The 25186-nt window shown below is 34.7% G+C and overlaps 2 protein-coding genes across 2 annotated transcripts in view; one reads left to right on the top strand and one right to left on the bottom strand.

Moving 5' to 3' along the window:
- Window positions 1-13506, top strand: part of LOC129257140 (serine hydroxymethyltransferase, mitochondrial-like) — a 34950-nt gene extending 21444 nt beyond the window's left edge. Inside the window, exons 6-12 of the mRNA XM_064097188.1 lie at window positions 687-809; window positions 2656-2795; window positions 4198-4363; window positions 6107-6206; window positions 7567-7722; window positions 8585-8692; window positions 9064-13506. Coding sequence (XP_063953258.1) covers window positions 687-809; window positions 2656-2795; window positions 4198-4363; window positions 6107-6206; window positions 7567-7722; window positions 8585-8692; window positions 9064-9185 — 915 coding nt within the window. The 3' untranslated portion in view covers window positions 9186-13506. The remainder of the gene's footprint in view (window positions 1-686; window positions 810-2655; window positions 2796-4197; window positions 4364-6106; window positions 6207-7566; window positions 7723-8584; window positions 8693-9063) is intronic.
- A 707-nt stretch (window positions 13507-14213) lies between these two features.
- LOC129283956 (guanosine-3',5'-bis(diphosphate) 3'-pyrophosphohydrolase MESH1-like) lies at window positions 14214-22707 on the bottom strand (the record flags this gene model as incomplete). The annotated part of the gene is made up of 3 exons (XM_064095993.1): window positions 14214-16738; window positions 17045-17100; window positions 22596-22707. Coding segments are annotated over 3 exons (546 nt in total), but the record flags the coding sequence as incomplete, so codon positions are not given.
- Between the last annotated feature and the right edge of the window lie 2479 nt (window positions 22708-25186).

Here is a 25186-nt window from a genome sequence, read left to right as displayed (position 1 = left end):
ATGACCTTCTTCAGTTTATGATATCAACATAAGTGTTTGTCAAAAAGCATGTGTACCAGCACATTACATAGTTTTTAGAAACTATGATTTTTTTTCCAGTTTGTGACAAATTGACAAGTTTTAGTTAAGAATTATTGGTATAAAACTAATTAAAATTGGTCCCATATTTTCTTACTTCTATGAAAATATATATTCTAAATATCATTTTATTCAACTCATTATTTTTGTCAAATAAATCAATGAACACATCAACCATCACAGTCTATGTAATGCTCTTTCCATTATTTATATGGGCAGCTTCTTGCATAGAATTTGCACAGGTACATGTATCCCACACATATTTGCAAATGGTTATCCAATTTGTTCTATGCAAGAGTGGCTAATTTTACAATACCCATGCACAAGACTCAATTAATTTTCATGTTTCACATGAAATATTTTAGCTACATGTATATCTAAAACAAATGCCACTTGTGATTTGAAATTTAGGATCTGACACTAATTTGTAATTTTCAGTACCGGTAGTTCAATATCCAAAGTGCCAACTTTCCCACTACTGGACACTCTTTTTAAGAGTACAGACTGTTGTGTGAAACAAGCTAATGACTGCAAAGATGCAAAACATGTGTTCCAAAGTAGTAACATTCAGTATGTACATTTCATGTTGTATGATATGTTACCTGCAGGAGGAGACTGGTCTGATTGACTATGAAAAGCTTGGTGAGTCAGCAAGGATGTTCAGACCAAAGCTCATTATCGCTGGCTACTCAGCTTACCCAAGGAAGCTGGACTATTCTCGTTTCAGAAATGTGAGTACATATACCAGACAATGTACATGTAGATGCTATTTAAATGGCAAGTCCATCCTACTATCATTTTCTATTTTTGTAAGTAGAATAATCACAATTATTTTCAGCAGAACAATTCTGTAGATTCATGCTTGATGTTTTGTAATGTCTACTGCCACAGGTAACCAAGATGCATTGGCTTTCTTATCTTACATTTTATATTTACAGTACAAGCCAGATTCTGCATAAAAGCAAATGTGTGGATCCTGAATTGGCTATGACAGATCCATTACATCACAGAAGCATTTTTCTAACTGGTTTTGACTGCACTTCTGTGAATCCCAGTTGGTTTTCATAATATATTTAAATTTATGCATACCTTTAAACTTTAAAGATATGCATAAAATTTGAATTTTTATTTAAAGCAAGGGTTGTTTTTGACAACATGGATAGAGGTTGAAGAGAATGGAGAGGCAAGAAAGTAGAGTTGAGAAAGCAGAGTATCTTTCGGAAATGAGAGTAGTCTTAAAGAGGGCTTTAAACTAGAAAGAGTGGAAAGCCTGAGCAGCCTGTAGGGAGGATGAGAGGCTTGAGTAGAAGGCTGGTTGAGTTGAGGGGTGAGATAAGATTTAGTAGATGAGAGAAGGCTGGCTTGAGTTGACGAGTGGAGTTGTAGAGCAGGAGCGGGTGAAAAGACTTGGCATTTCAGGCAGGTTAACTGTCCACAGGTTAATATATTATTTGTTATTATGTCAAACAAGCCTCTAACAAGCTTTCAGGTTGTCAAAAAACATTTGCTTAAATTCTATGTATACAGTTAAAGTTTAAAGGTATGCATAAACTTTGAATATATTATGAAAAGCGTCTGGGGTTTGACAGAGCTGAAATCAAAACCGGTTGGAAACATGCTTGTGTGATGGAACTGCCATAGCCCATTAAGTATCAATATGTTTGAATGAATGCAGAATGCATTGTTTTGTATGATTTTCTTTTAAATCTGAGGGTGGCCCCAAACTTTAGCCTGTACTGTACCTTTTCCTCTTAATATAAGGTAATGCTACTGAATTTTGTAACAAAAATTTGAAAGTTTTAGAAATTGTTGTTTTCATAGTATGAAATTTGTAATTTTATTGAATTTATTTGATCAGTAATTGGCACTTTATTTGCTAGTTAAAGGAGAATGAAACCCTTGAAACCAGCTGAATCCATATCAAAGAGAAAAATCAAAGAAACATATTGTTGAAAGTTTGAGGAAGATTGAATGAATAATAAGAAAGTTATGAGCATTCGAATATTGAGATCACTAGTGCCATGTAGATCCTCCCAACGGCAATGCGACCAAGATCTGTGATATCACACACGTACAACTCCCTCATTACTTTAGTACTTATTTCACTTATATTCTCACTTTTATAGAGTCTATCACAAGGTGAGGTGTTCTCTTTATGAGATGACAAGTACAGAGGTTTCACAACATTATATCATTGATGAATCGTTTGTCATATGATTAGAATGAGCAAAAACAGATGTTTTGGGGTATATTTTCAGTGTCCAAATGGGAGAGTTGTACGTGTGTGACATCACAGATCTTGGTCGCATTGCCAATGGGAGGATCTCCATAGCATTAGTGATCTCGACATTCAAATGCTCATAACTCTTTTATTGCTAGTCCTATTTTTCTCAAAGTTTTGTTGATCTTATTCTTTGATTTTTCTGCTTTCACAAAAGCTAACTTGCTCCAAGAGTTTCATTCTCCTTTAATATGGCCTGCACTTTAGTCTGTGTTCACCTTGCTCTTTGTTTATCAGACAGCAGACCCTGAAAATTCTTGATTTTCATGTATATTACACTTTCCTTGTTTGTATAGATCTGTGATGAGGTCAATTCATACTTACTGTCTGACATGGCCCATATTGCTGGTCTGGTTGCAGCTAAGAAGTTCCCCTCACCATTTGAACATTCAGATGTTGTAACCACCACTACTCACAAGACTCTACGAGGACCAAGGTATAGATGCATAAGAAATATTTCTCTGTGATAAGAATAAGAACTTAAGGGCGAACATTGAAAAACAAAAATGTGTACATTAAAACTACATTCTCTGAATTAGAGGTAGTTCATGCACTAATTGCAATCCAATTTTTAGAATCATATGATATTTTGCATGAAATCCTTAAAGGACAAGTCCACCCCAACAAAAAGTTGATTTGAAAAAAAGGAGAAAAATCCAACAAGCAAAACACTGAAAATTTCATCAAAATCGGATGTAAGATAAGAAAGTTATGACATTTCAAAGTTTCGCCTAATTTCAAAAAACAGTTATATGCACATCCTGATCGGTATGCAAATTGGCAGACTGATGACGTCACCCACTCACTATTTCTTTTGTATTTTATTATATGAAATATGAAATATTCTAATTTTCTCCTCCTTGTCAAGTGAAACAAAGTTTTATTTCTCCCTGAAAATGTGGAATTACCATTATTTTAACAGTTTATGGTTAAGTTAAGTTGGTCCTTATTGTCAAATCTGTAAAAATTGAAATATTGCATTATTCAAACAATAAAAAACAAAAGTAATAGTGAGTGATGGACATCATCGACTCTCTCATTTCCATATCGCTGAGTTGTGCATTTAACTGTTTTGTGAAAAATAAGCGAAACTTGAAAATGTTATAACTTTCTTATTTTACATCCGATTTCGATGAAATTTGCAGCGTTATGTTTGTTAGATTTTTCTCTATCGATTCAGATCAACAATTTTCTGGGATGGACTTGACCTTTAACAAAAAATCACAAAATCACAATCATAAGGGAATTCATATTTCCATGTATTGATAGGTCTGTCTGTTTGTGCAAATGAACCATTATCATATGGTATTCCTAAAGAAAGGACATATATATATGAAAATTTGTGTTAAGTATTTTAAGGCAATGTCTTTTGATCAATAATATTGTCAAAAAAGTTATACAATTCTTTAGTAAGGAACAATTTCCTTTCCAATTTGCCAAATTTCTTTTGATTAAATTCCTTTTTAAAATTGCATCATTTTAATTATATGTTGTGGAATTTGATTTGTAGAAGAATTGAGAGATAGGCTGTTTCACTAGCCCTTGTCTGTCTCAAATGCACCAGTCCCTGTCTGTCTCAAAGGATTTACACAGGAGAGCACAATGAGTTAAGACCCCTTTACCATTTGAACTTTTTTGTGATTTCTATCATCTCTGTTAAATCACAGTTTGAACCTGATTCTGTGAAACCCTGAATTCATTGTCTTCATCCAGCCTTTTTTCTTTCAATTAGTTCAGTCAAATATCTAAGTTAGTTCTGCATTTTCGTTCAGTCTCTGTTAAGTTATTACCATTTTCTGCATCATTAAGTTATCTTATCCCTCTGACTTTCTCTCAAGGTCTGGAATAATCTTCTACCGTGTTGGTAAGAAGGGTGTTCATCCAAAGACTGGTAAAGACATCATGTATGACTTCAAATCCAGGATTGATGAAGCCCTGTTTCCTGGATTACAGGGTGGTCCACACAACCCCCAGATTGCAGGAGTAGCCACTGCCTTGAAACAGGTAGGCACAATGAACCAGATTTGTTCTATTCTTATACATTCTAGTTGCATGAAAGGAGTGGAGCATCATGGAGCATGGGGCAAGATCTAATGCTTCACTGCTGCTTAGCTTGATATTATGGTTCATATCTATTGACGAGAAACATTTGAAGCCTTTAAAATTCTGTTAACTCGGTTGGCACCTCTGTGTTTAACTTTTTTTTGATACTCTGAATCAGGCCTCTACAAAAATTTTTTTCGTCACTTGCCCTGTCGGGCAAGTGATGAAAAAATTTGCTTGCCCGATAGAAAAAACTGCATGCCCAATATGTAATATAATTTTATTATGATGGCACTACTATTATTTTTAAAGGTCATACAAAATAACAACAATTGAGAATCATCTATAGTATAAAAGAACACACATTTAAAAGTTTACTCAGCAACGTAGGCCTGAGTCATTACGTTTATTTTGAAACTACTTTACGCTTTTATAAATGGGCGTTTAAGGTTTAAAAAAAGACCTTAACCAAAAGTTGCTAAAATTTCATATTTTGCATCTTTAATCTATGGAATGTTTATCTGTTTGCCATATTTCCTTAGGAGTGTTTTGATTTAGTTGGAAACTATAAAGAAAGCCAGTGAAAAATATTCAGCTCTTTATTGAAAAAAAAAAAAAATCATCAAAAAAAAAAAGTGGATTGGCTAAAATTTCACATTTTGCATCTTTAAATCTATGGAATGTTTATCTGTTTGCCATATTTCCTTTGGAGTGTTTTGATTTAGTTGGAAACTATAAAGAAAGCCAGTGAAAAATATTCAGCTCTTTATTGAAAAAAAAAAAAAAAAAATCATCAAAAAAAAAAAGTGGATTGGCTAAAATTTCACATTTTGCATCTTTAAATCCATGAAATGGTCATTTATTTTCCATATTTCCTTGACTTTTTTAAAAATTAGTTTGAAACTATCAAGAAAATTACTTACCTCTCTCTTGTCTTTTCTTCATAATTTTATGATGTTACACTCGGTCAATATTTTTTTATTGTAGTCCCACATGTAGACTTTCATGTTTTTTTTTTTCATGCAACATGATAGTCTACATGTGGGACCACAATAACAAAAACATTTACCGAGTGTAAGCATCATCATAAATGAGTCAAGAAAGAGCTGAATAATCTTAATTTTTTCGGTAGTTTCCAACTAAATCAAAACAATTTCAAGGTAATATGGAAAATAGATGGCCATTTCATGGATTTTTGCAAAAGGTGAAATTTTAGCCACTTTTGGTGTGGTTTTTTTTTTGGTTTGCATCAGCAAATTGTGCAAGATAGTAGCACATGCGCAGTCATTGCACACATAGAACGTAAGATGCGATGGCACGGTTTTCCGAACGAGGTACCTGGCGATAAATTATTGGTAATTGGCGCTGATTTTACATCAGTTTCCACTGTTTTTTTACTGGTTTGAAATAATATGAGAGATAGTTGTGATTATCCAAAAGATATTGAAATTTAGATGGTCTACTGATATTTTATTAATTTATTTCCAAAACAACCACTTGCCCGATCGGGCAATTCACTTTGAGAAATGCTTGCCCGCACGTCATTTTCACTTGCCCCGGGCAAGCGGGTTTGTCGCGCCCTGCTGAATATTTATCTGTTTTATAGTATTAACATTCTAGAATTTCTTAACCAGAATATATTTTGTATTCATTGTTCTGTTGTGAATGTGGTGGACCTCAGTGATTTTCTTTTCCACTTGTCAGGCAAATAGTCCCATGTTTAGAGAGTATCAAGAGCAAGTCCTGAAGAACTGCAATGCCCTTGCAAATAGGCTCATGGACAAAGGATATACTCTTATTACAGGTAAAAAAATGCAGGACTGATTTCTTTTCACTATTCCTTTATTTATATTAATAGGACAATGAATGGTTAAACAACTATCAAAGTGTAACAAAGGCCAAAGCGAATTTCTTTTCTTCATGATACATGTATTATCATAATAGCGATAAAACTTCAGTAAACATGTGGGGTTTATGTACTTTTCCTATCTTATGATGTTGTTGAATTTGTTAGGTTATTGTATTCCAACTTAATCTTGTTATCTTTTGTGAAGGTAAATCTTTGATAAGGAAAGGTTAAATAAGTGGGTCTCTTTGGTAATCTGTGTAGAATTTGGCATCTGGGAAAAATTTTAATCTCGTCCTACAAGGTTCTATCCCTTTCTAAGAAGACCATTTTAAGCTGAGGAACTGTAATGAACCTTTTTCTGATTAAATTGATTTTTTTACCAAGTAGGAACTAGGTCACCTGAAGATATAGATGATGATATGGGCATTATTTCATCAAATTTGCCCACTTTGACAAGTAATCATTCTCTGATAGTTACTATATTTAATAGAAACCAGTAGCTTTTTAGCCAAACAGAAACAAGGATTTCAATGAAATGTCGTCTGCGAGAATTTTCAGGAATTAAATAAGATTTGATGCAGTGAAATTAGTATAGTATTGAAATAAACTGAGTAAGAATTAAAAGATGTTGTGTTGGTGTACATGTAAATTTCTTTTTCAGGTGAAACTGAATGCGCATGAGTTTTTATAATCTTTGGGTGGTTGAGATAAAATTCAAATGAAATTCCTAAGGTATTTATAATTACCAGAATTCATTAAAGGGATGGTCCAGGCTGGAGATATTTATATCTCAATAAATAGAGTAAAATTCACAAAGCAAAATGCTGAAAATTTCATCAAAATCGGATAACAAATAACAAAGTTATTGAATTTTAAAGATTTGCATTATTCCGGTGAAACAGTTCTAGGCATGTCTTTATGAATATTCATTAGGTAGGCTGATGATGTCATATCCCCACTTGTTCTTTTGTATTTTATTATATGAAATTAGGTTTATTCAAAATTTTTCTAGCAAGAAATAAAACAATTTGATTGAAAACTGATTAGTGCATTAGTTATTTATTGCCGCAACTTATTTCATCATAATGGAGACACATCATTTACACATGTATGAAATAATGAAACATTTATGATTTCATGTAATAACATAAGAAAAATATTGATTTTACTCTATTTATTTAGATATAAATATTTTCAGCCTGGACCATCCCTTTAAGACATATATAAAGGGTAGAATGAGCTACGCGACTGTTAAAGAATGAAAAGCCATTACATAATGTGATAATTTTCTCTTCCATCTTATGTGTATTTTCAGGTGGCACTGAAAATCACTTGGTATTGGTTGACCTTCGACCAATGGGTGGTGATGGCACAAGAACCACTCTGGTTTTGGATGAGGTTTCCATTACCCTCAACAAGAACACCTGTCCAGGAGACACCAATGCCTTCAACCCTGGTGGTGTTAGGATAGGTATGTTGTTCTTTGAGAAAAACAAGTTTAAAGAGAGGTCTTGTTAAGAAACAAAGTTGTGTGTACATGTATGTGTGTTGGAAGTTAAGTATCATCCATATAGGTATAAATCCAGGAAGAAGAAAAAATATAATTTCTGCACGCACCTCGAGGATAATTGTGAGTGAAACATCATTTTTAGTTTCTCTGCGGTGGATGGTACTTGTAGCACATGTAGCATATGGAATAAAATTGGGATGCTGTTTGTGGTAACTTGTTTGTTTTCACTTCTCGAGCGCTAAAGATGATTTTTAGGTGCATATTTGTATTTCACAACATATCATGGACACGGGTAACAAATAGTCCTTGCAGCTCAAAGTTTTTTGTTCAATCAATTTACATGTATACCAGTGCTAGGTGATATTTACAGGTATATGATGTTGCTTGCTGACTTTAAAATTCCCAGGATTCATAATCTTTTAAAATGTTTTTCAGGAAAACGGGGCATACTGTTATTCTGCTGCATGACCTTGTGTACATGCCTTTCAGACCAAAAACAGGTCAAAATTGTGATTTCATGTACAGAGGCGATGCAAATTAAGTTTTTATCCCCCTTATTCAGAAAGATTCTTCTTTTTTTTGTAGAATGATATTAATCAAAGTTCAACAATAAATTTGATATTTTGCCATTTCTACTCATCACCTTTTTAAATACTAATATTCTTGGTCTTTGAATAGGTTAGCAACACTTCCATTTCTTAATATGGAAGAGATAAATCACTCTACCTTGTATACCTGGAATCAGTATGTGAGAAATATTTGATAATTGTTTTTTATGTCATTCAAACTTAACATGTTTAATGTTTTCATCTCTGTTGTAAAGGAGCCCCAGCTATGACGTCTAGGGGATTCACTGAAGCTGACTTTGTTAAGTGTGCTGACCTAGTCGATGAAGGTGTGCAACTCGCTCTTGAAATTTCAGGAAAAGTTGGTAAGAATACTCTGTAATATATATATATATTTCTCTACATCTGTGTTTAAGGCGATTTTTTTTGTCTTCTTTCGTTGTTTGTGATGCGCCTTAACGCCCTCTACCTTCGTCTTTACGTCTATATGTGTATTATGACGGAATAAACCCATTCATAGACTTCGCCCTTTCGTAGGATGTAGGCATGTATATGTATATATATATATATATATATATATATGAGACCTTTCTAAGTTTATGAGTGAGATGATCCCTTACATTTTCTTATAGTTGTGAGCCCTGATGATCCAATACATCCCATAAATAAACTGTTCAAATTAAAACCAGTTTGCAATTTATCAAGTTGATCATGTCTCTGTTTTGTTTTCTTTTAGGCAAGAAGCTGAAAGACTTCAAGGAATGTCTCGCCAATGACCCAGAAATTGTAGGCAAAATCAAGGACCTGAGGAATAGGGTAGAAAGCTTCGCCCGCCAGTTCCCCATGCCAGGTTATTAAACACACTTGAAGCAGAACCACTTCTGGATGATCGGATTGCCTTGGATTTTTTAAAACAAATTGCAATACCTACTTCATGTTTTAAGTTTCATTTCTATAAACACATTACATATCAACACTTCTAGAAACGATATTGAAATATTGTCATTACTCATTATTACTCACTACATTATGCATTTGAAATATTCCAAATTATGTGGAAATGAGATTTCATATGAAAGTTAAAGATATCAGTTTGTCAAGATAACTCCCTGACGATATCCTTATCATATATTTAATGTGATAAAGGATAGTAAGATTTTTATTTTTGAAGAGAGAGAATATGAATCTATTGGACTTGGGTTTGCAATAGTCAGATATGTAATGAAATCATATCTTAATCTCATTTCCATACTAAGCACTTTATGAGTAAAAGAGAACCACTCCTTGATATTCTACTCTAGGGAGGTTTTATTTGATCTGGAGATTGGTCTTGCAATAATCAACATCAGATGTGGATGGTATCATAACAAACATAGAACTATGTGACCTTTTCGGTGCAAAGTACAAGGGTCACTAGCAGAGATCTAATTTCATATGTATCTCTACGAGCAGGTATAATGGTAGGTGAACCATTACATTGTGTGTGTGTTTGTACAGAAATTCAGCATTAATGTATGTTATGTAAATAGGGATAGCCCACAAACACATTTTTTCATCAGGATTGGTATGTATTTAGCTATTCAACACTTACATATGTGCCAGTCCTATATAAATGAAATGTAAAGAGTCTCAAGTCCATGGTGTTGTTTCCTCCAAAAGCGATCTCTCATGGGATTTTTTCTTAAAATGAATAAACAAAGTAAATCATAGTTAAATAGTTCAAATAATTTTCAGTGGTTATAAACAAACAAAAAATTCTCCCCCATCCCCATCAATTGAAAATTTCAATTACACAGTTAATTCATAAAAAGGTACCTTAAATTATCCTTTGGTAATTTATACTTTTTATCAAACTTTTCCATGTGAAACTTCAACATTTTAGATTTTTTTAAAACCTAATACTTGGATAATTTTTACCTTTTAAACTCCATATTGAACAAGCCCATCAGCTTTTGTTACTTCTATAGTATATTCGTCATATTTTATATTTCAATCATGTATACTGAATTCATTATTCATTTTTGAAGTGTCCATTCATGCATCATTGTTCCATTGTATTGAGGTTCTAATTCATTTGCCTTATGAATGTAATGTTGTTATTTATTAGCTGGTAGATCGGTAGCAGTAGAGAAGTGTTTGATGTAGAAATATATATTGCTATTTTCAAAGAAAACAAATAACAAAATCAATGTGTAAAAAACCACACATATTTTTCAATTGCCCAAAATTTATTTTGATAGCCATTTAAACCAAATAATTGCTTGCTCTTTGTATTTACAAGTATTTTCTGCTTTCCTGTATCATGTTTTTTTTTTCTAGCCACATTTATCTTTGTAAATTGTATTCATTCTTCTTTGTGACATACCTTTTAGTTATTTCTGGCATTGCTAAAGCGTAAGACATGGTTCTAGCTGTATTTTTACCAGCTACTGGTCCAAGTTATATTTATTTCCCTTTAAAAGTATGTTTCCATTCAGAACTGATTATGCAGCTCCTTTATAATTTAAATATAATGGTCTATTGATATCAAATTTGATTTTAATTGATACATTATTTTATAATGTATTGTATTCTTCAAAGAACACACTTATTGCTGTTTGAGAATATGACTTCACTAGACACAATGTCCATGTTAGAGGCTGAAGGTGAGATATTAGAGAACTATGGTCCATTGTAATGACTCAAGTAAATGATGATATATTAACGCAAGTGTAAAAGTATAATATATTTTTACCTATTTGGGTTTTGTAGTCACCATTCAAAGAAGAGGAATCAAATATTGTATCTTCTTTTATTTCATATGAAAATTATGGTATTTTAATTATATACATGTATCAATATACTGCAAATGATCCTTTTTAGTATTTTGCCAACCATTTTGATCCTATCATGTGCAATCAATTTGATTTTAAAAAGACCTCAAGAGATAAAAGCAAGTCTGTTAATGTAACAATTTCTATCTCTGTTACTATGCAGAAGCATTTTCTCTCAATTTCTTGATTATTGTCAATTTTTTAGCCATCTATAGTTTCTGAAACATGAAGGATAGTTTATATATTACTTTTTTTTTAATTCTGAATATTCTGCACTCTTCTTTGAAGACTTAATTTCAGTAGTGTTGAAAAATTATACAAAAGTACATAAATGCCATTTGTACTTAACCGTATTAAGAGCTTATGGTCTCAAAATGTGATATATATTGCTTATCAAAGATATTTTCACTGACCCCAACTGTATCACACACTGACCAAAGTTGGATGGTATATATTTCTGCATTCCAATGTCATGATAAACACTATTTTAGGTCAGCCTTTGAAATGTTGTTCATAGATTCTTATTTAGACTTGAGTTTTATAATGAAATTAGTCACTTTTTCTCTTTTATTTTATTTTATTTTATTTTATTTTTTTTGGTGGGGTTGATTACCAGTTACTTGTTTTTGTTCGTATTTTCACTTTTGACTCTATGGACGTTAAGTTATATTTTTACACTGTCTTATCAATTAGTCCTCATGTTAAAGCTTTTGCACTTGCCAGTATTTCCATCATTTTCAGCTTTAGGTATATTGATTTAATGACCTTGTCTGGCAGTCAAGTGTTACTAAAATCACTGGCTCTTGCATGATTTAAGTATTAAATTAGTAATCCTCATTTTTGTCTCACCTGCATAGCAGAGTGAGACTATAGGCGCCGCTTTTCCGACGGCGGCGGCGGCGGCGTCAACACCAAATCTTAACCTGAGGTTAAGTTTTTGAAATGACAGCATAACTTAGAAAGTATATGGACCTAGTTCATGAAACTTGGCCATAAGGTTAATCAAGTATTACTGAACATCCTGCCTGAGTTTCATGTCACATGACCAAGGTCAAAGGTCATTTAGGGTCAATGAACTTAGACCATGTTGGGGGAATCAACATCAAAATCTTAACCTAAGGTTAAGTTTTTGAAATGTCATCATAACTTAGAAAATATATGGACCTAGTTCATGAAACTTATACATAAGGTTAATCAAGTATCACTGAACATCCTGCATGAGTTTCACGTCACATGGCCAAGGTCAAAGGTCATTTAGGGTCAATGAACTTTGGCCGAATTGGGGGTATCTGTTGAATTACCATCATAACTTTGAAAGTTTATGGATCTGATTCATGAAACTTGGACATAATAGTAATCAAGTATTACTGAACATCCTGTGCAAGTTTCAGGTCACATGATCAAGGTCAAAGGTCATTTAGGGTCAATGAACTTTGGCCAAATTGGGGTATTTGTTGAATTACAGCCATAAATTTGAAAGTGTGTTGGTCTAGTTCATAAAACTTGGACATAATAGTAATCAAGTATCACTGAACATCCTGTGCGAGTTTCAGGTCACATGATCAAGGTCAAAGGTCATGTAAGGTCAAAGAACTTTGGCCACGTTGGGGGTATTTGTTGAATTGCCATCATATCTCTATAAGTGTATTGGTCTAGTTCATAAAATTTGGAAATAAGAGTAACCCAAGTATCACTGAACATCTTGTGCGAGTTATAGTAGTTTTCAAAATCTGCACTGCTGCTATATTGAATCGCGTGATGCAGGTGAGACGGCCAGAGGCATTCCACTTGTTTATAATTTCAACTGGCAGTACTTGATCAATTATTCTCCAGATTATATGTTCAAGATATTTTTGTAGATGATTGGTGGATTTTAGATCTGTATTGTACCATAGATGATATTACTTGTATTTATTGTCAAGTGGAGAGCAAGTTATGTTTGGTCATTTGAGAATAGTTAATGCCTCAAAAGAATGCATCATTTTAATCCTACTGTATGTCTTAAAAGAGTATTATGGTGAAGGTTATCCCAAGTAACATTATTTGTAAATATCTTACTGTAGTGTGTGTAATGACACTCCTGGGACCCATTTCATACTAAGTTGCTATGATAGCAACTCTTGCTGAAATGTCAACTTTCATTGAAGGAGCCAATCAGGAAACAGATTTTTCACTGTTGTCATGGTAGTTGACATTCCAGCAAGAGTTACCATCATATGAACTTGTCATGATATGGGGCCCTGTACATTTTTCATGGATAGCATATATTGTAATAGTAATGCCAACATTGGTTAACCCCTTTTAATATTTGTTTTTGAATTATGCGTTCCACAGAGAACTTCAAATAAATGACACAATACAAATTATTTTGTTTGTAATTGTGAGTCTGTTCACCTGAAGAGTTGTGTACAAAGTGACTGGAGAAAGTTTACTTTGGTTTCCTACCATCATGCTCATGGCACTGAATCTTACCGATAATTATTCTCTTTCACTCTCATCTGTCCTGTCATCTCTCTTTTCATTCCTCTCCTTTTATTCTCTTGCTTTTTTTTATCTGATCTTAGTTGCCCCCCCCCCTCCATTTCTCTCTTATCTCTTCTCTCATCTTCTATCCCTTTCTAACAAAGTCTCTCTTCATCAATCCATTACCCTCTTAATCTCTCCTACATGAGCTTAAATCTAATATCCATCATAAAGAATATTATTGGTATGCTAGTCGAACATATTAGGGAGTTTACACTCTATGACGTATTGAGGTTCAGCAATGTATTGTCAAAAGACTCCATGTCCTTCATGACAAAAATAACAACCAATAAGTCTTTGTCTATTATTGTGAATCAAAATGGCAGGTTCATCCTGGACTCTTTACAAACACATTTTGCAATTGTGAAACTTGGGGCAAAACTGTTGTACCGGTTCTCCAATTTTTTACAAACACCTCCCAGCTGTGCTTTGTCATTTGACAGGGCATTTTCAATACATTCACTATGTTCTTAAACCCTCCATACGCCATGGAGCCACAACTTCCTCATTACATGAATGAAAATAAACTTGTAAAATAACAAGACTGGAATACAGATAATTTCTAATAATGTATTGGGAAAATGAAAAACAGTATTAACAAGTAAAAAGTGATAATTCATTCACTAGTAAATTGAAAAATGGAAAAGACTTAAATATCTTATTTCTTATGTGATTCTATCACTTTGCAAGTTGAAAGAGTTTAGTTAATTATTTCTTTTGAATATTTCTTAAGCATCAAGTAAAGGATACCAAATAAATACTGGATTTCTCTACATTTCGACATTTATTATGATAAAGAATGATTGAAGAAGTCACATGAATAGTGCTTATTTCTAATTCTAGTATTGTCCTAAAAATAAATTACATATATATAATAAAAATGTATCACAAGGCATAAGCAATGTTGTGTCTCGCCCACTTGTGGAAATATCACGATTTGTGACGGCATGCAACAGAATTGTATCAAAAGTTCATTGTGGAATAACTGGGATGGAATAACATTTGTCATATGAGTCTTGAACGTAAACTTTAACATTAACCTGAAAATGACCTTTGACCCTACCATGTGACCTTGGAATGTAGCATAACATGTAGGTCTCCTAAGTATTTCTACCACCCAAGTTTGTTTTAAAAGTGACTTACGGTAAGTTGTGGAGTTGTGTATCATTAGAAAGTCTTGCACATAAACTTTAACGATGACCTCACAATGACCTTTGACCTTACCATGTGACCTGCAACTGCACCATAATATGCAGGTCCCCTAAGTACATCTATAATCCAAGTTTGGTTGAAAAGTGACTTGTTGCAAAGATATGTGCTATGATGTTTGTAACGGACAGATGACATTTGGATCCCGTAAGCTCGCCTTCACCTCTGGTGGGCGAGACAAAAGTGAAAGACAAGTGGAATGCATATTGAAAATAGGACAAATCTATATTAATGTAAAAAAATGTAGCTGTCTTGCATATACAATTATGGAGATATCCCATTCAGATATATGCTTTTCAGCATTGGTAAAAAAGTCTGCTGAATTAAATCATATTCCATTATTACAATGGGATATTCTACAGGTATTTTCACTGCATTGATTTGCACAAGTCTTTGATGTAGGGTTCCCAGCATTTTAACCCTAAACAGGCCGGGGGGTTGAATCAACCCCCCCCTCAACAATTTCTGCGATCATTCCACCGCGCGAAATTTTTTGACCCCGCCACTCAGAGTTTATACTTTTAAGTCTCGCGCATCTTTTGAGACCAAATTTACGACGCCCGGGGACGCGTGAACGAAATTACGCAACATTTCGTAAGTGCATGTCAGACCAAAAATTGTTCCAAAACGTGATTTTGTGTACAAAGTCAATGCAAATTGATTTTTTTCATCTTATTCATAAAGATATGATTATTTTTACTTTATCAGCTGAAATCAATTGATTTTAGCATAATTATGCTTCAAAAAAGGTTGTGCAATAAATCTGGTGAAAAAAACAAAGAAAAACAAAAGGTTGAAAAACACAGAAATACATAAGAAATTCTTAAAACAATAAAATACATAAGAAATTGATTTCCAAACCGAAGTTTTTTCCATTGCGATTGTTAAGAATGCTACAAAGAATATTTTTAACAAAAATTAGCATTCTAGGAGCTTTATTTAGTAAATTAGAGCAAAAAGTATGATTTATGCATAAATTAGCATAATTAATTCATATTAAATAAAATCTCATTATTTTGGAAAATTTTACCATACAACCTTGTAGATTACATCGCACACTACCAGCGTGCAAATTTTTGCGGCGCTCGCGCGATCGAGATCTCAGGGGGGGTTGAATCAACCCCCCCCCCCCCCCCCCGGCCACAGAACAGCCAAAGTTAGTTAGGGTTAAGAAACCAAAACTCCCTGATTTTTCTCTGATCAAGTCTCAAAATTCCATGATAACTGCAGGCAAGGAGGGCTATTCCCTTTGCGCTGTAAGTGTACACAATCATGTTTTTAAAGTCTAGATGCTTTATTCAGGTGACTGACTGCTTTGATTTTTAAACCAATAAAAATAACCTGACTTTATTTTGTGATTTCATGCATTTCTATTAAATTCCCTGACTAGCAAAAGGAAAATGGGGATTTCAATGATGAACAAGTAACCCTGAGCTCTCTTCTTCGGCTGATTTTCACAATAGAATATTTGAGACACTATATCTCAGTCTATGTTTCAACTACAACACCATGTTTTGCAAAAAGTTCATCCAGGCTTGCTTCCATCTCTTTATTAGTGCCCCTGAGACCCTGGACCACCTGTGATGCCCATTGGAAGTACTCCTGGGCCCGCTCCTTGGTCCAGCCCTGTGGTATCTCCTGGTCCAAGTCCCTGAGGTTATACAGTTTATCAGCCAGCTTCACCAGCTTGGCCTTCGGGCAGCAGTGGGGGGCGTGCTCTATCTGCCTCCGCTTCCGTTCCATCTTTGGGAGGGACTTGTCATCTGTGACATCATCAACGATGTCTCGTACTTCCTTTCCAAAATGTTTTTCAATCTCTTCAAAAGTCGTATCAGTGTCTTCAACAGTGTCGTGGAGAATGGCAGCCTGCAATGACATGTAAGATCAAACACAGTGGTCTAAATTCACAAAGGTGATTTGCAGTCTATGGCCTGACGCCGTGGTTTTCATGCATTAATTACACAAATTCAGTACGTATTAATCAAAAGGATGTGCACTTTTGTCAAAGTTCTTTAAATTCACACCTGCTACTATGCCTAAGGTTACAGATCCCACTGTTTACGTAAAATCATCAGTATTTTGCAGTAATTTGAATTACTATCCTTTCAAGAATTCAAGGGGGGCTGGGCTCTCCCTCTACCTCCATTCTTATTACAGTTAGCTTTGAATTACCTGAAGAGTAGCTAGATCAGAAACCCCTGCTTCCTTGGCTAGGATTCGAGCAACACCTGGAATAAAGTAGATAGCAAAATACATTCAATGAATCCTCATGAGTTTTAGAGATTCCAGGATAGTGCTCCAAATAAAGGAGTATGATTCTTCCCTTTAATAATGGTGTGTGCATGTACATTAGTTTCTAGCACGTAGGTCCAGTCTGAGTAAAAATCATTCATTGTTGCCATTATCTGATGTGACTTAAATTCAAACCTTTAAAGTGATACATAGAGTGACAGCATTATTGTTAATTTCTCAGATCAAATTTAATGAAAATTTGCAAATTGCTGAATTTTTTGGATGATTTGACACATGATACCTGAGCAATTAAAAATTGAGAAACAAGGGATACATTTCAGATTACCTGTCTCCTGGTATGGAAACCTAAACTTACTTGAAGCTTACTAGAGTAGTGAATTTACATGTTAAAAAAAAAAAAACTTTGAGGAAATATGAGAAAAGGATTAGGAAATGAATATAGCCAATTTAAAAAGAAAAAGTCTTCAGGGGTTGTTTTGTAATCATGTGGTAAAGCATGTGCATTGCTCACAGTAAAGCTCTTTTCTTACTTCTTTTTTTTTTTTTGGGGGGGGGGGGGAGATGCCGGTACAGCTAGAAGGCATTACACTTGACTGGTTTGCTACCACCACATGGGCCCACACAATATAGGTCTTTATTTTTTTAAATGAATGAACAAATACATAATAATGATAATATATGAATTATGAAGTTTTAGTATATAATGTTGAATAGAATTTATTACCAAATATATATCACCGTCAGGCACAATTACATGGAACAGTACATCACATATAAACAAAACAATTGGTAATTGGAGCTAACATAACAGCAAGATGCTAATCGAGGTTAGCCCCAAGTAATGTCATTATCATAGTTTAAACAATAATTTTAACTAAATCTCAATATTGTACATCAAATTCAGTACTAATTCTACTTATAACTGTTGCAGAAAATTGCGATCATTTTTAGTGAGCATATTTACACTATTTACAAGAAAAATATCTTAATTATTCACAAAATCTTTATATAGAATTATTTGTTTTTAGGCAGTATTTACCATACAAATTCATAAAGACGTACATAATTATGTACACGCACACATGCCAGCACAACATACATATAAGTATAGGTTGATGATGGTCGATGATGTCCCTCACTCACTATTTCTTTTGTTTTCTATTGTTTGAAATATACAATACCGGTATTTCATTTTTTACAGATTTGACAATAAGGACCAACTTGACTGAACCATATGGTATTAAACAATGCTAATTTCACATGTTCGTGGAGGAATCAATCGATGTTTCACTTGACAAAGAGGAGAAAATTAGAATATTTCATATAATAAAATACAAAAGAAATAGTGAGTGGATGATGTCATCAGTCTCCTCATTTGCATACAGACCAGGATGTGCATATCACTGTTTTGTGAAATTAAGGGGAACTTTAAAATGTCATAACTTTCTTATTTTACATCCGATTTTGATGACATTTTCAGTGTTATTCTTGTTGGATTTTTCTCTTTTTACTCAAATGAACATTTTGTTGGGGTGGACTTGTCCTTTAATTGCTTGTACAAGTTCCAAAGTCCTGGATAGTTTGAGTTTCTAGCCCTTTTGTAGAGCTTGTGTTTCTTCTTGATATTGCGTTTCATGGTTGAGTTTATCCAAGGAACATTCGGTTTGGAAGAAGTATTCTTGGATGGAATGTTTACATTCATAGATTTTAAGGTGTTTGAAAATCTTTCCCAAAGATCATTGACAGTTGAATTCTGAACAATTTCATCAGTGAGGTGATTATATAACTTATTCAAATCTTCATTTATCTTAGTGAATTCGGCTCTCTTAGGGTGTGTTTATGCTTCCATTGCGAGGACAGAATCAGCGTTTTCAAACGTTGATCCAAAACGCCGATCGTAAACGGGATTCTGGGAGTGCTGTTTATGCTAACTTTTCAGAGGCGAAATCACGATTTCCAGCTGGTTTTGCATCGTAATTTTCATTGAGCAGGAAAGCGAGGTCAAATTGGGCGCGCCCTTTTTCGAAAGTTTTTTTTCCGAGTGTTGTTATGGGGAAGGTACGTCGGACTGTTATATGAACATATGGGGAAGGTACGTCGGACTGTTATATGAACATCGAACAATTTCCGATATTTTAGTCATTGCATGGAGCTTCTTGATATAGCCATACAATTTCCACCATGGTGAGGATAATAGTAAGAAAAAATAAAGAATATCAAGTACACAAAATAATAAAATATCTATTTGTTTATGCTTCACTGGGGCATCTGGCGATGTCTCCTCATTATAACTCATGTTCCAGGGGGTTTTTGGTGTAAATCCCTCAACGTTCATCGTGATGACAAAGTGGAAGAGTAATACCAGTAATAGTACTACACATGCAAAACAAGGGAGATTAGAGGTAATTCCGTGGAGGTAACATGGAGCAATGCAACTGTATTTGCCCGCGGATTTTCATCTCACCGGAAGCATGTACCAAATGACGTCATTTAAACACGTTTACGATCGTGGTTCTGTTTATACTTCCCCAGAAAGCCTGATTCTGGTCAAACGACGTTTACAAACGCACCTTTTTGTGAGTTTACGATCGGCGTTTTGAAACAGCGTTTAAATGAAAGTAAGCATGGACGCAACCGTGTTTTGGACTAATCACGTTTGGAAACGCTGATTCTGGCATGAAAAGTGGAAGCATAAACACGGCCTTAGATACACTTTACGTTTTGGAAGTTTGATCATCTTTGGTTTAATAGCAGCGTAAATAACGACCACAACATGGTCACTTATACCCGGTTTAATTTCAACCTTTTCAAGAAAAGATGGGATGTTAGTAAAACAGAGATTCAATATAGCTGTTTCTAGTAGGTGACTTCACCATTTGCTGTAAGTTGTGATCTTGAGCAGTGTCAATCATGGCATTACTTGGACCTGGGTATTGACCACTGGGCTTTAAAGGGGAAGTTCACCATGAAGAAAACTTTGTTGTAAAAATAGCAGAAAAAATAGTAAAAAATATTGGTGAAGATTTTAGGAAAATCCGTTAAAGAGTAAGAAAGTTATTAGAGTTCAAAGTTTTGGATTTGTGACGTCATAGACGAGCAGCTGCCCCATGTGTTATGTAATATAAAATGCATGAATTTCAAATTTTGCATGGTTCCTGATGACTTATTTTTGTTTTTTATTCAAGATCGGGTGTGAAATGATTTGTCTATTGATATACAAAAAGTAAAGTGAAAACCATTTTCAATTTTCTGAGAAAATGACATTTCATTGATTTTTTACCATTCGCTATGTAGGAATGCTGCTCGCATATGACGTCACAAATCAAATAATTGGAATTTTAATAACTTTTTAACTATTTGATGAATTTTTCTCAAACCTTCGGCAATATTTTTTATAATTTTTTCTGCTATTTTTACAATAAACTTTTTGTCAGGGTGGACTTCCCCTTTAAGGTGTTTAATTCCCAGTCCACATCAGGCAGATTAAAATCCCCCAACAACCATACAGATGATTGTCTTGGGATTTTTACCAAGGCATTTTCAAGCAACTTAATGTATTCAGAATCTATGGTTTGTGATCTATAAAAGGCACCAACAAACACTGGGGGTGAACCACTCACATGTATGCTGATCCCGAGGGGGCCACTTCCATTGACGAGTGGATACCATGCGCGACCATGGGGTCTCGAAAAGCACCCTAAACACGTAATTTCCATATCCTGAAAATGTACCCCTTAACAAGTATTGGCGCGTGAAACCCTACCCTTAACAAGTATTGGGAACAAAACGATACTCTTGGCAAATATTTCCTGAAATGAGCCCCTAAACAAGTACAGGAATATTTTATTGTTATGTCACGGGTCCTTTGGTCGTCAGTTTTCATTTGGTTTAGTACGACCCCACCTTCCACACCTCGCACAAATCGGACTCTAAACACGTAGTGTTGGGGCAAAAAGGCCATCCTTTATACAACATTTTAATTTTGTTTTATCATCCCCGCAAATTTGACCCTAAACACGTAACTTTCCTAGCGAAATAGATACCCTTTTTTCATTATTTTTGTGTTTTTGACACCCTTATCACGTTACGTACGTAACGTGCCCTATCTTGAAAAAGACATCCTTTTTACGTGTTTTTTTGGTCGCGCATGGTATCCACTCGTCAATGTAAGTGGCCCCCCCGGGATGCTGATCCAAGTTTGGCTGATCAAGGTTAGGTTCTTCCTGTGCAATAAGTTCAGATTTGGTAGCAATAAAGACACCACCACCATGGTTATCATTATCTCTATCGTAGTATCGTTACGAAAAACATTGTAATTTGAAGGGAAAATTTCACCAGAGCCAATACCAAATGGAGCCACGACTCTGTTCCCACAATGCTATCAGCATCCTCATTAATGAGGCACTGGAACCCTGCCAACTTGGCTCGTACACTTTGGCAATTCACATTTAGGATCTTCAGGTTACGAGTCTTTGGTTTTGGTTTGGATTAGCTTTAACCTGTTCATTTGATTCAAATTGTACTTTTTTACAGTTAGGAATAGATGTTTGGATAGGTAGTCCAATATGAATATGTAAATCGTTTGACAATCCAGGATTGTCAAACAAGGTATGAAATTAAGATAAATTCCCCATTTCTAAATATTTGGGGGAATTTGTCAAAATCTTTGATTTATACCGGGTTGAATACTAGTGCCCATAATAAGGTATATGTCGGCTGGTGCGAAACAGCATTTAATAATAGCTGCGGGGCCAAGCCTACCGTATGTAGCCTTGAGGACTCCATGTCTGATATTTTTACATATACTTCTACAGACATGGAGCCTTGACACTCTTTCCATAGACGCTGCAGCGAGACCTACACACCAGATAGTTAGAGGGTGAAATCGGTCTGTAGAGGTGAATTTTATTTATCTATGAACCTTCATGCGTATAAAGGGATAACAATTATTTGACTTAAATGGTAAAAATGAGACGTTTCTTACCAGACCGATCTCCTTTAGTAGTATAATTATTTATAATCACGTATTAAATTTTTAGTATTTGTGAAATAATAATTTTTATTTATAAATTGTTCTTCAAAAACGGCATCGCTAACCGGATGTACGGTTCAAGGATCAGGCCTATTGTCTTTGCTTTGTTGACAAACGGATCAAGGGATCTACAGATCGGTCTGGTAAGAAACGTCTAATTTTTACCATTTATAGTGATTTTTTTTATCCCTTTATACGCATTAGGCGCATGCACTCCTAGTACCAATGAGGTCCAAACATTAACATGTATGGACCTCATAGGCGACATTACCCAAATTATGGGTTGGACAATGCTGTTCTGATTTCCAACCCAAGACTTTGGTAAATGTACACCTTAATACAAGTTAGAGTTATCCGATATACCTTTCATTCGGTCGGTAAACATTTATTTAGTTGTAAAAATAGTTGAAATTAAAAAGCAATTATTGTTAAACTTACATTTCAGGCCCTTTTTGTTGATTTTCGGTGAGCATTCCACACAGCTGCGACGAGTGATCAACTCCGAAGTGATACGCGTACTGGTCAGCTGATCGGTCAGGTGATCGGTTGGTTATCTTTTTGTCAGACGTTCATAATTTATGTTAAGCGTATCAATCTTCAGTATCTTGATTTCAAAGCATCAGTATTGCAGAGAAAAGTCATTATTGATTGGAATCAGTGGCGGATCGGGGGGGGGGGGGGGGGGGGAGGGGTTGGGGGTGAGCATTTCTGCCCATTCCCCTTTTGAGATTTATAGTAAACATTTTGGAATTAAATATTTTGTTAATACTAGTTATGTGCCCCCCCCTCCCTTATGAGAATCACAGCATTATTTGTAATGGGGATATTTCGTTCATATTCTTTTCTCTTTTTTGCCTTTTTTTTTGCTTGTCAAATTTTACTGGGAACAAATTAACAATATGACTTTCTATACATCACTTTTAGGGACAAAATTTTTATGGGGGTGGGCGCTTGCCAAATATAACGGTGGAAAAAGTGACCTTCTTTTTTAGTGACAACTTTTAAAAAAATTGTCAAATTTTACGCGAGACAAAATGACCTTCGATCACTATTAGTTAAAAACTATTTTCCTTTTTTTTTTTTTTTTTTTTTTTTGGGGGGGGGGGCTTGCCAAATTTTACGTGGGACAAAATGACCTTCATTTTTAGCCCAGCTAAAGCTCGGGTAATAATAGCAGGGCCCGCTGGGAGAACAGTTTTCGGAACTGAAGTGGTTACTCTGGGTAATAAATATACCTCTATTTGTTATTATTATTATTATTTTTCAGTGACAACCTTTTTTTATTTGCCAAATTTTATGCTAGACAAAATGACCTGCGAGCCTTATAATAGTTAGAAGCTTTTTTAAAAAAATTTTGGGGGGCTTGCCAAATTTTACGCGGGACAAAATGAAATTCATTTTTTTAGTGACAACCTTTTTTTCATTTGTCAAATTCTACACGAGACAAAATTACCTTCGATCATTACTTTAGCCCGGTACTATAGTTAAAACCTTTTTTTTGGGGGGGGGGGGCGGGGGGTGCCAAATATCACGTGGACAAAATGACTTTCCCTTTTCTTATTTTATTTTTTTGTGGGGGGCCGAATATTACGCGGACAAAATGACTTTCATTTTGAGTGACCATTTTTTTTTAACTTGTCAAACTTTACGCGAGACAAAATGACCGGGGGCCGTATTCTGAAAATTGTCTTAAGAGAAATATTCTTGTATCTTAAGAGTTACAATAAAATCCGTATTCCGAAAATTGTCTTAACTTTTCTTGTAACTTTCACTGAGCGCGTATGATGTCAGAGATATAATGATGCGTAAATATATAATCGGCGCACATTATGTCTGTGCGCAAGATAAAATCTCGAGTTACAAGGTATTCTGAAAATTCTCTTATCTTTGCGTTCTCTTAACTTCCTTGGAAAATACAATGAAATTTACAAGAGGTGGGGGGCTATTGTAACTTATTGTTGCATGCAATATTTGACCGTCCGCAAAAATTATTTCTTGCTGCATCCCGCAAGAACATCATATTTTACAAAAGGAGACATTCCAAAGACATTATAACGACGGATTGGTAGACTTTTCAGAAATTAAAAAGTCAGCAAGATAACAGAAAAAGGGAAAGGGAAGAGAAATAAAAGGTCATAAAAAAGCAAAAGGAAAGAAAAATGCATGCAAGAATTTTATGTTAAAATCTATGATCGCAAAATTGATATTTGTAATAAAAGTGACAAAAGCTTTGCTCGCTCGCTTCTTTATCTGGTAGGCGCGTAGCTAGGGGCCCCCGAAAAGGTCCATCCCCAAAAAAAAGAAGAAGGAGGGAAAAGATAAAAGAAAAAGTGAAATGAGAAAAGGGGGGTGTATAACTATGATGTGCTTTTCCTTTTTTTTTTTTTTGGGGGGGGGTCAAAAAAATTAACCTTAACAAAATGTTTTTCTATAATTAGGTCTAATTGCTAAATATCCAGAGGTATCGAGACCCACCTGCTGATATTGCACTGGGGGTACACGATGGAAGGGTTAGGCCCAGTGATGGCCCCCGAATGTTCTCCAACCAAGATAAAAGAGAAATGAAGGGAATTAATGAAAAGAAAAGGAAAAGTGTAAGGTAAGATATCTATCTCAAATTTAGATTTGCACGAAAAGGTTTTTTCTCGCTTGCTTCACTCGCTTGGAACATATAAAGCAACTTTATTCCCGCCATGTAGGCCTACATTGGCCCTCTTTCTTTCTTTTACTCATCACGCTATACTGCCACACAGGGGTTTGCCCTAATGATCGTGGACAATCATAAAAGATATCATTTTCATACCATGTGTTTTGGTAAGAAGCTGAATATATGAAAATTTAATCCTTCAGAAAGGCTAAATTGGAGAGAAGATTAAACTTTGGAAAAAACTTTTTATGGATAGTACAGAACAAGCCGAGATGTGAACCATGGAATTGAGATATTTCTACAGTAGATTTGTAGATTTTGTATAGATCTATATACATTTATGCACTTTCACCTCACAATGAGCAACTTGTCTTAAGCATAG

Source organism: Lytechinus pictus, chromosome 3 (assembly GCF_037042905.1).
Source record: "Lytechinus pictus isolate F3 Inbred chromosome 3, Lp3.0, whole genome shotgun sequence".
NCBI lineage: Eukaryota > Metazoa > Echinodermata > Echinoidea > Temnopleuroida > Toxopneustidae > Lytechinus > Lytechinus pictus.
The sequence above is the reverse complement of the archived record's forward strand: the minus strand, read 5'-3'. Positions and strand labels throughout refer to the sequence as shown.